Below are 12,713 nucleotides of genomic sequence, written 5' to 3'. Positions count from 1 at the left end.
ATCCTAAAAGCGTTATCAATTCTACTGATTATCCTATCTTCTCTAAGTTGTTTATTAGACCAAGAATAATATGCACCTTTCCATATTGGTTCATTGACCTATAATTTTTGAACACAATCTCAAAAATATCTAGTTTCTGCATATGTAACTGGAACACCATACTTCCTATCCTGTGGATTCATGACTGCACTGAAGTCACCAGTGATGAGCAATGGTTTAGAGAAGTCATAACATCCAGCCATAAATCTTTCCTCAAATCAATGGTATTATAGCCATCAATGAATGTGACATAGCAGTCTAGAGTTGTAGTTCAAGACTTGATTACACAATGTATTTATTCAGCATGTACTTCAAAAGAATTCACCTCATAATACTTGTTATCCCACATCACCCAAATCCATCCATTCATTGCTTAGTTGTATTTATTTTAGCAGGTCCATCCTTGAGCTATTCTCCTAGCTATATTAATAGCTTTGTTCTCTTTCACACTAGTTTCAACTATAACAACTAAAGATATATATATATATATATATATTCAAGAGGTACTTCTTTAGTTCTGCCTGCTTGTACCTCTTATTTATTCCTCTCATGTTCCATACATCCCACCTCATAATGATAAAAGTATTCCCCCTCCTTTATTTCTAGAGGGTTTAGTGTCATTTTCTTGATTTTCTTCCAGTAACTTCTCAAATTCATTTGTAGTATGCAGAATAGGATTTTCTGTAAGTTTCTAGGCTAATTGTTTCATGACTACAGAGCCTTTCTTTGTAGAGCTAATCGTTTTCCACTTATGTTGGTGCCTTATGTCACTACACTCTGCCTGAGGATTTACCACCGCATTAGTAGACTTGACAAGTTCATTTGGCTTTGACAACAAAGGCAATTCCTGCTTAATATCATGATTGTTCCCTTTTACCCTTTAGGATCAGACACATTTTGTATGGAGAGTTTCTGCCTAATCTTCCATGATAGTACTGGCCTTTGCACTTCTCTCCCTCTTTTAGGTTGGATTTTTTGTATAGGCATTTCAAATTTCTTCACTGTACATATATGACCAATCACCAAGCTCTGTGGACAATATTATGGCTTCCACTCATAATAAAATAGTTGAACTAGTTGTTTCCCTATTGGATCCACCACCACAATTTCACTTGGGAGAGGTTTCGTAATGTTCGTTTCAATAAGGATTCGTGCGTACAAGATCCTTGTTTGTTTAGCCGTAAAGAATGTGCAACTAAAGCCTTCCCTATAGAACTAGCAATGTGACTCAATAAGTTAATTCTCAGAGAGTGCAAAAACCAAACCGATTAATAAATCGAATCGATAAAAATGTTATTGGTTTATTGTTATTGGATTATTGGGTTAACGATATTTAATGGTTTTATAAAAAAAAAATTTTTAGATTATTGGTTCGGTTTCGATTTTTCTTATTGGGTTATTGGGTAAACCTATAATCCAATAAAAATATACTAAATTAATATTTTACACCTATCTCTCTTTCTATCTCTCTCTTATATATGTATTTCTCCTAATTTCTCTTTTCCTCCTAACTAACATTTAATTCTAGTTTGAAGATTCTTTTAAATTAAAACACATCATGTAGTATTTTGGCTGCAATTAAGATTACATTTCTTTTCATGTTGTTACTATTTTTTCAATTTTATAAGTATTTTTTTATCGGTTAAATCGAAAATCGAATCGTTAAGGACTAAAAATCAATAAATTGATAAATCAAAAATCGATAAAAAAAATATCTTATTAGTTTGATTATTAATTTAGCATATTTAAAAACAAAAAATCGATAAACCGAATCAATAATATATAAAACCGAAACGAATCAACCGATGTACAACCCTAGTTAATACCCCAATAATTGAGAGGTAATTTTGGGAATATATCTAATAAAGGAATGTCAATCAGAAACACAACCTTAATATTAAACTATGGAGTCCAATTTTTCAAGATTACAGGTTTGTTATTCACCGTATAAGGACCTACACACAAACTACTTGCATATCCTCCCCTGACTGGAACCTAACTATATAATACTCATCCTCATGGTAATAGATATCAGGTTCTGCAGCTTAGGACCGATTTTGGGCAATAAACCTAGGCATATAGTTATACCAGAAAGATCCCCAATTAGATAGGCTATCAAGGCATACTTCCACTTTTGCATTTCAGTATCTACTTCCGACTACTTAACCGTCTTGCACTTCCGAGGTAATATATATCATAGTACTAAACCATTTTCAACAGATCTATTACCTGTAAAGAGTCCAACCCATTTTTGATGTGGTGGTTGAGGTCCTACATCATCCAATTTCATAGATTCTTTACCATCTGGAGTTTCTCTTGCCTTAATTGGTGACTTACTACTTTCTACAACAATCAATTTCTGACTCACTCATATAGTAGAGTGACTCGACAAACCTCCTACTTTCTTAAACTTAAGAGCCGATGGTGGAGTGATTTTTGGGATGGAAATTTTCTGCGTACTACCCCTTTCATGTGTCACAGCTATGATACTTGAACTTGTTTAACTGCCTGGGTTCAATATGTATGAAAAAGGTGTAAATGGAAAATGGAGAATACAATCTTTAAGGAAAAGATATATTGTTTTGGAAAAAAAGTGACTATTCAGATAGTTATGTTTGTTCAGAAAAATACATACCGAATGAACAGACCTGACTGTTTCAAAGATACATCTTTTCAAATGAATCATTTTTACTTTTGGAAAGAGGCACTTGATGGCTATATAAACCTGCATTTATCCACAGGTTTATGAATGAAAAATTTTCTGAAATAAAAACTCTTCTTGTCTTCAAAATATTCTTTGTGATCAATCAAATCGTTGAGTGAGTTCGACGAATTCAATTATTTGATGTACTACTATAGTTGGATTGAAAGTTATTTTATTCTGGGAGGAAGATTTCAAAACCTCGGGTACAGTGAAGAAAATTATTCCTTATGGAAATTCCGTGAAGTCGGGGGACTTGGTTTTATATTTCTGTTTCATCTTAATTTCTGAAAAAATAAAACATACTCCTTAGAAAGATCACTTTGATATTTTGTTGAGGGTGTTTTTGTATTTCATAGTGTTCTTGTTTTAAACTTGAACTAGTGTTGAAGTTGTTGTGCTTAAAAATAGATTATTGTACCTGAAAACACCATAAAATAACAATCTTAAGGAATAAACTTACAGAATCTGTATTGCTTGTTTTTGGAGATTAAAACTTTAAGCTTTTTACTTCGTTTGAACTTAACTAGTGATTCGAAGACATAAAATCTTCATCACAAGTTAAAGATTATTCGTTGACGATTGAAAGTCATAAAAACTTCATCGTTAACTAGAAACAAGAAGAAGAGTTTAAAGTTACTTAACTTTATAAATAGTATTATGAAAATACTAAATTTTATTGTCTTGTGGTGACAGGAAAAATGATTAACGAAAGTCAAATTCAAGATGCGACTACGACTCGGGGCAACTAGTATTGCCTCAACAAGTTGAGCAAATGCTCCGCAACTAATGGCACCTGCGGAGAAGCCTGAAAAATTTGCGGGCATTGACTTTAAGCGATGACAACAAAAAATGTTCTTTTATCTCACCACTCTATGCCTTCAAAGGTTCACTAGTGAGGATGCTCCTGAGGTACCCGAGGGAACCTTGGACAAAGAGCATTTCATGATTGTAGAGGCTTGAAAGCACTCAGACTTTCTTTGTAGGAATTATATCTTGAGTGGTCTCCAAGATGACCTCTACAATATTTACAGTGGAACTAAGACATCGAAGGAATTATGGGGGGCACTAGAACGAAAATATAAGACAGAGGATGCGGGAATTAAAAAATTATTTATTGCAAGGTTTCTGGACTTTAAAATGATAGATAGCAAATCGGTTGTCTCTCAAGTTCAGGTATTGCAAGTAATCATCCATGATCTCTTAGCAGAAGGTATATCTTTGAAAAATACCTTAGATGAACAAATTGAAACTGTTCTTAGTACTCACATAAACTATTTTGTAGGTTTGATTGTGAATGATGCATTTCAAGTAGCAGCGATCATTGAAAAGCTACCACCTCTGTGGAAAAACTTCAAAAACTACTTGAAACACAAACGCAAGGAGATGACTGTCGAAGATCTTATTATTCGACTATGTATTGAAAAGGATAATAAGGCTGCTGAGAGAAGGTCAAAAGAGAATTCTATAATTAATGGAGCACGTATATTAGAAGATGACCAAAACAATTCTAAGAAAAGAAAGAAAGTTGAACAAGGAAATAATAAACCCAAGAAGAAATTCAAGGGAAAGTGCTTCAACTATGACAAGATTGGCCATAAGTCCACGGATTGTCATGCCCCTAAGAAAGGCAAGAAAAAAAACCAAGCAAATATGATTGAGTCCAACAAAGAATGTGATGATCTGTGTGCTATGTTTTCAGAATGCAACTTGGTGGGGAATCCTCACGAGTGGTGGATGGATTATGGTGCCACCCGTCATGTTTGTACCAACAAAGAGTTGTTTTCGTCATTTGCTCACTCAAGTAGAAGAAATGATCTGTATGGCTAACTCCGCTATGGCTAAGGTAGAAGGAACAAGAAAAGAGGGCTTGAAAATGACTTTAGGAAAGGTCTTGACACTTAACAATGTCTTGTATGTTCCTGAATTATGTAGGAACTTGATTTCTGTTTCGCTTCTAGATAAGAACGGATTCAAATGTGTAACCGTTTCTGGAAAAATTGTAAATAGCAAAGGAGAAGTGTATATAGGAAAAGGCTATCTCACCGAGGCCTTTATAAGATGAATGTAATGAATATTGAAATCAATAAAAGTTCAAATTCTTCTTACTTGCTTGAGTCTTATAATTTGTGGCATGAACGTTTAGGCCATGTTAATTACAAAACGTTACGAAAACTGATTAACTTAGAGGTTTTACCAAACTTTGAATGTAATAAATCAAAGTGTCAAACGTGTGTGGAATCAAAGTATGCAAAGCATCCTTATAAGTCCGTTGAAAGGAATTTCAATCCCTTAGAATTAATACACACTGACATTTGTGATATGAAGTCAACACCATCACGTAGTGGGAAAAAATATTTCATAACTTTTATTGATGATTGAACTAAATATTGTTATGTCTACTTACTAAATAGTAAGGATGAAGCAATAGATGCATTTAGGCAATACAAAACTGAAGTAGAAAATCAGTTAGAGAAAAAGATAAAAATGATAAGAAGTGACAGGGGCGTAGAATATGAATCTCCCTTCGCCGAAATATGTGTAGATATTCGCCGAAATATGTGTAGATAATGGAATCATCCATCAAACTATGGCCCCGTATTCACCTCAATCTAATGGAATTGCGGAAAGAAAAACTCAAACTTTGAAGAAAATGATGAATGTCTTACTTATAAGTTTCGATTTACCGTAAAACTTGTGGCGGGGGGGGGGGGAAGGGGGGGCTATCCTTACAGCCAATCGTATACTCAACAGCGTTCCCCATAGTAAGACACAATCAATTTCATATGAGAAATTGAAAGGAAGGAAACCCAACTTGAAATATTTCAAAGTGTGGGGGTGTCTAACAAAGGTCTAAGTTCCTATGCCTAAAAGGGTTAAGATAGGACCTAAGACGGTGGACTGTGTGTTCATAGGATATGCTAAAAGTAGTAAAGTATGTCGGTTTTTGGTTCATAAATCCGAATATCCAGATATAAATGAAAATATGGTAATTGAATCAGATAATGCTGAATTATTTGAAAACATTTATCCGTATAAAACTAGACATGAATAGTCTAGCGGAGGATCAAAATGGCCTTGAGATGAACTAAGTGAGAATGTACATAATGAATAGAATCCAAGACGTAGTACACGTCAAAGAACTACTACTATGTTTGGATTAGATTTTGTAACATTTCTCTTAGAAAATGAGCCTCAAACATTTAAAGAAGTAATGTGGTCGTCAGACTCATCCTTTTGGAAAGAGGCAGTCAATAGTGAGATTGATTCAATCTTAAGAAACCATACATGGTAATTGGTTGATTTTCCTCCAGGAAATAAACCTTTAGGTTCTAAATGGATCTTTAGAAGAAAAATGAAAGCGGATGGTACTATTGACAAATACAAGGCAAGACTTGTAGTAAAAGGCTTCAAACAAAAAGATGATCTTGATTACTTTGATACATACTCTCCAATAATAAGGATAACATCAATTCGAATGTTAATTACCTCGACGATAGTATATGGTCTTGAAATTCATCAAACGGATGTGAAAACCACATTTCTAAATGGAGAATTGGAGGAAGAAATTTACATAGAACAACTTGAGGGTTTTGTGGTTCCAGGAAAGGAGAATAAGGTCTGTAAACTTATTAAGTCATTGTATGGACTAAAGTAAGCACCTAAACAATGGCATGCGAAGTTTGACCAAACCATGTTGGCAAATGGGTTCAAGACAAGTGAATATGATAAATGTGTCTATATTAAAGACACTCCAAATCACCAAGTCATTGTTTGTTTATATGTGGATGATATGTTGATAATCAGTAGAGACATTTCAGATATAAATGCAATGAAATGAATGCTCGAAAGCAAGTTCGATATGAAAGACCTTGGAGTTGCAGATGTGATCTTAGGTATAAGAATTCATAGAACTCCACAAGAGTTTACATTTTCACAGTCTTATTATATCGAAAAGGTACTTGACAAATTCAAGTATATGGAATTTTGTATTGTCAAGACTCCTTTGGATGTGAGCTTTGCACTTCGAAAGAATGAAGGTGAAAGTGACTCACAATTGGAGTACGCAAGAGTATTGGGATGTTTAATGTATATAATGAATTGTACACGACCAGACATAGAATGCGTTATTAGTAAATTGAGTCGGTACTCGAGTAATCACAACAAAACTGATTGGATAGCAATGAAAAGAGTTTTGGAGTATCTTAAATACACTCAAGACTATGCCTTGAATTATAATAAATATCCTGCGGTACTTTAAGGATATAGTGATGCAAATTGGATCATCGGATCGAAAGAAGTAAAATCTAGAAGTGGATATGTATTTACTATCGGTGGAGGAGCAGTCTCTTGGAAATGATCCAAACATACTTGTATTACTCGCTTTACAATGGAATTTTAATTTATCGCATTGGATAAAGCCGGTGAAGAAGCAGAATGACTCTGATATTTCTTGGAAGATATTCTTTATTGGCCCAAACCAGTAGCACCAGTATGTATATACTGTGATAGCCAAACAACAATAGGTAGGGCAGGGACTATGATGTACAACGGTAAATCTCGTCACATAAGATGGAGACATAATACCATTAGAGAACTTCTCTCTAGTGAAATTATCACTGTTGACTATGTTAAGTCCAAGGATAATGTGTCAGATCCACTTACAAAAGGCCTATCTAGAGAAGGTGTAGAAAGGACATCCAAGGGAATAGATTTAAGGCCTAGGACAAGTCAGCATAACGGTAACTCTACCTAGCAGATTGGAGATCCCAAGAGATAGGTTCAAAGAGATCAAACAAAGCTGTGTCTGACAGATTCAACATTGTCAATTACCCAACTCATTCTCATGATGTAGACAATGTTTAATAAACAAGGATAAAACTTAAAGTGAAAAGTCTTTTAATAATTATCTAAATTTGACAGATTTGACCAAATAGTTTAATCTATAGGATTGAACGTTTAGAAATCACCTATGTGATAGTGAAGTGGAAGCCGCTTTAAGGATAATGTTAGTACGTAAAGGCCTATTTTCTAAGTTCTCATGAAACCGAGACGTGTTCATGGCTGAAAAAAAATAAAACTGTGAGAACCATAAATGATAAAAGGCTGGTTATGTGACATGTGTTGTCTAGGTGTAGATTAAAGCTTGACGGTTCAAAGATATCAAATCTACCGATTGACCGAGTGTATCTGATGAATGTTCACTACGGAAAGTTCAAAGGGAAACCCACTTATCCTGATGCAATCAGTCTTTTCTTGATGATCACATACTTATCCATAAAATTTTACGAAAAAATAGCCATTCCCCATTCAAGTGGGGGATTGTTGGGTTCAATATGTATGAAAAATGTGTGAATGGAAAATGGAAGGACATAACTTTTGAGGAAAAGACATATTTTTTTGAAAAAGGAGTGACTATTTAGATAGTTGTGTCTGTTCAGAAAAAGATACAATGTTTCGATTGAACAGACATGACTCTTCCAAAGGATACACCTTTTCAGATGAACCATTTCCACCTTTGGGAAGGGGCACTTGATGGCTATATAAACCTGCATTTATCCACAGGTTTATGAATGAAAAATTTTCTGAAATAAAAACTCTTCTTGTCTTCAAAACATTCTTTGTGATCAATCAAATCGTTGAGTGAGTTCGACGAATACAATTATTTGAAGTACCACTATAGTTGGATTGAAAGCCATTTTATTCTGGGAGAAAGATTCCAAAACCTCAGGTACAGTGAGGGGAATTATTCCTTAAGGACACTCTGTGAAGTCGGGGGACTTGGTTTTATATTTCTGTTTCATCTTAATTTCTGAAAAAATAAAACACACTTCTTAGAAAGATCACTTTGATCTTGTGTTGAGAGTATTTTTGTACTTCGTAGTATTCTTGTTTTAAACTTGAACTAGTGTTGAAGTTGTTGTGCCCAAAATAGATTCTTGTACCGGAAAACACCATAAAATAACACTTCCTCCTATAGGTAGTAGTGGTTCCTTTCATGGTCTTCCCATCCGTCAAGCCATGACCATCTCGATCGACGTAGGATAGCTTATCCTGCACCTTAGAGCCCTAGAGAGAGAAAATTATATAATCTAATTCATCACTGTGGAGCATTAAGACTTAAAACTCAACGTCTTACCAATATAAAAGTACCTTAGTCAATAAATTGAAGCCAACATATTATTATCATGGTGCATCAGGACTCTAACATAATGTCCTATCCTTTTAATGTGTCGCATCACTTTCTAGTGATAATTTATTTCTCAGCCAAAATTTAAATACTATATCAGTACCAATCACGGTAAATAAAATTTGGAATATATTTCAAGAGTACCTTTAGAAGTCTCATAACAATCTCAAAATAATAAAGATCATAAAATCTTAAAGTAAATAATTATTGAAAAAATAATCAAATGGTAGTGCCTCATCAGAGTTCCCTCTTAAACTAGGATTATGCATACCTCATGTGTGGACTCATCTCCGTTGTGGGATATACAAAGATCTGCACCAACTTTACGACAATATCATGAACTCATATGTTTTTTATAGGAAAGAATCACCGTAAGTATTCTGACATGCATATATGTTAACTATTGGCATTCGATATAAGTTATGTAATTATATAGTTCTTATTCATTCAACGATAAACTTAAATTTGACATAAATCTGGAAAATATACACATCAAATTAAAACTAACATGACTATTCTATTTTGAATCTATAGAGTATCAACAAGACATTAGAGGAGGAATCATTTAATTATAAATATCACTTTGTAATGAAAAAGTGAATTACCTGTACTATAGTTTCATACGTAGTAACTCTAAACATATATACTAGTTCTACACAGAATAATTTTGTAGTCGCATATAACTTAACTGGTTAGAGATTCATGATGATAAAGTAAAGAGAAGAATAATAAGGGGGACAAGAGAGGAGACATTTCATGTGATGATAAAGTAAATAGAAGAATAATAAGGGGGACAAGAGAGGAGACATTTCATTTGAGAAAAACGAGAGATAAATAACAACTAAGAGAGATCCTCTATTTATAGGAAAAATTACTCCTAAATTTCTCTTCAAAAGATAGACATTTTATATCTTGATAGATACTCAATATATCTTGATAAAAATTCACTATAATGTAAATATATTTATAATAATTTAAATCAGAGGTGATAAACCTTCCTCCCCATGATTCCCCAATTTATTCCACAAACTAAATCTGTTATAAACGTTCTTCAAAAGTTTAAAATTCTGATACAATTAATACAATATGACAACAATCTCAATGTACTTGCCTTTTCTTTTTAAAATCTGTGTTTATTTGAGATAATAGTTGCTAGAAATTAACGCATTATATTGAACCTTGTCATTGACTATTAATTTGATGATTAAAACATGAAGAACTAGATCAAATGCCATTAATGGTATTTTGAAGCTTCAAAAAATCTAGATTTTCAAAAATGAAATTATTTAGATAGGATGTTGTTCCAAAAGTTTGAGAACACCTTAATACGGAGCATATATCTAAAATTTAGGATGATTGGGTGTTAATTTGATGAAATTTTGAATCGAATTTCAAACTAAACTTTGAGTTTGAAGAAGAATAATCTCATGTATATCCTTTGTATATTATATGTATGTCAGGTTTATGTCTTATGTGTGTTCTTATAAGAAAAGGACATACACTTCTCATAAATATGTGAAAGAACACATCAGCAACACTTAAAGTTGGCACGATTTTTTACTTAGGCACTTCAAGTAAGCCCTTTACATTTTGAACACCTAAAGTAAGGTTGACCTATTAGTTTGACTCTTTTCGCTAAGTTGACAACTTGTTTGAATTTCACTTCAGGTAGGTGCGTGATGAGCCTAAAAACTCATTTTTTTAAACTCTTTTTATTTCCTTCTTCTTCATCATTCTTTCTTTTTTTCTTTTTCTTTTTCATCTTTCTTTAAAATTCTATTATTAATATCTTCCAACACTGTTGTCTTGTTCATCAAAAAAACAATGTAATGACCCCTTCCGTTGTTATGGTAAGTCAACTATATAAAAAATTGGGTTAAGATTTTTCCCCGATTGAAAGTTAAAAATTTTACGCTAGTCTAGTCTTGAACGAAATCAGAGAGAGGTATGGACTAGGGTAATCTGAAAATAGATTGGGTAAATGTAATAAAATATACCTTGATTTTAAATTATCTCACTTGTTAAGAAATCCGTAGGACTTTTCAGAAGTGAATTCGGGTGAGTGAAACTCCCGATATCGTACTTGACGCAAAGGGGTTAATTAGTCCGTGATGCCATGTTTGAGGGTGTGTTGCAAAAAAGGAAAAACTGGAACGATTTTTGATGTTTCTACCTTGCCACTCCCACTATACCAGGTGTCATATCGCTATAGTGACAAAAATCCTATTATAGTAAAAACTTCCCGCTATAGGGGAAGTCAATTTTGTTCAATCCTGCTATAGTGGGTGATGCTGCTATAGTAGGCTATAGCGATGTAAATCGCTAATAATGTAGCATTTTTTCAAAAATGATTTATTATTCTAAAATTATTTTTTGAAAGAGCATAGGCGATTTGGGATATTTTCCTCAGTTTTCCATCGGTTTTCTTCCTAAAGGTAAGTATTTCATTCCCATTAACTCGTTTTGGGTTAATTAACCTTAGAATCACTAGTTTATGGATTTTGAGAATGATTTAAGCTTGAATTTGCAGATTTTCTAGTGCAATGGTATAAATTAGGTGTAAAACCATTGGATTTTAGTTGTTAATCATTAATTTAATATTGCATGTCATTGTTTCACTAATGTAACAACAAAATTGGTAGTTTTAAGGTGAACTGATAGTTGGGAATACCCTAGAATGAGTGAAATGATCATGAATTAGGCCTAGAGGTTTAGAATTAGGTTATAATCCTTGACATTGTAGGTCATTTAGTTGACTATATGTTATATTCTTGCTTTTTAGACCAGAACCAAGCAGAATTTGTATGAAAAGGCAAGACTCGAGTTTAAAAGAGTGGTGAATGCTTGGATTGAGGTAGGCGATGGACCCAATTTGTGCTATGTATGCATGATAACTAATTTTTTGTATTTCTCGTACAATGCATGTTCAAAGAAAGTGTATGACTGTGGATATCGCAAATGTTAATCGCATGCAACAACTTACATAAAAGCTTTTTATATTTTATAAATGTTATTTATATTATTATTGTGATTGTGATTGTTGTGATATTTGTTACTGTAGTACCCCGTATTTTTACCTAGCTTAAAAATCATCCCAGAAATGTTAAAGACTTATTTTAAGGATGAATCTACTTTTATACATGCAGTATTTTCAAGATTTTCACTTTTTATCATGTGGAAAATTGAATAATATTTCCATTGATATCAAATTCGCCCAAATCCGAAACCCGGGCGAAGAGTTAGAGCCTTTTTAGTGAGCAGTGTATCACTTGAGCCATCAGCACGTCGCGGAGCCAGCTTAAATGACAATTGTCAATTTTCAGTGTTGCTCCTCAATAGTGACGCGTCGTGCCAAACATACAGGCCGTAAACAAAGTGGTAATGCGATAGCTCTGCATCGCGCCACCATGCAATTTCTCATTTGTCACTTTCCAAAGACACGGTGCGACAGCGCCACATCGAGCCGGAGTCCAAATCGAAAAATTTTCACAGAATTAAAATACACGTCCAAGGGTTAAAAGGGTCAATTTATCACCCCTATATATACCCAATAACAGATGATTCAACCATATTTCACCAAAAATATATTGTTTCTCACAAGTTATTCTCAAGAACAAGATAGGGCTTTCAATTGGAGATTTAAATCCAAGAATAAAATTCAAGAATCTCTCCATCAATCTTCATAGAATCAAGAACTATGGTATGCACAGTGTTGATTCATGGACTCCTTTCATCCATGATGCTCAAGAACCCTATTTTAAACTATATGTCATGATGTTCTTG

At 33.6% G+C, this 12,713-nt stretch overlaps 1 protein-coding gene across 1 annotated transcript; it reads left to right on the top strand.

Annotated features, from left to right (window-relative positions):
• Positions 1-1,986: 1,986 nt before the first annotated feature.
• On the top strand, positions 1,987-4,842 carry LOC124898947. The gene is made up of 2 exons (XM_047413282.1): positions 1,987-2,223; positions 3,437-4,842. The coding sequence occupies exon 2, from the start codon at positions 3,881-3,883 to the stop codon at positions 4,568-4,570; it is 690 nt and encodes a 229-aa protein (XP_047269238.1). The 5' UTR covers positions 1,987-2,223; positions 3,437-3,880; the 3' UTR covers positions 4,571-4,842.
• Positions 4,843-12,713: the final 7,871 nt, after the last annotated feature.

The sequence above is a fragment of the Capsicum annuum genome, chromosome 5 (genome assembly GCF_002878395.1).
Source record: "Capsicum annuum cultivar UCD-10X-F1 chromosome 5, UCD10Xv1.1, whole genome shotgun sequence".
NCBI lineage: Eukaryota > Viridiplantae > Streptophyta > Magnoliopsida > Solanales > Solanaceae > Capsicum > Capsicum annuum.
The sequence above is the reverse complement of the archived record's forward strand: the minus strand, read 5'-3'. Positions and strand labels throughout refer to the sequence as shown.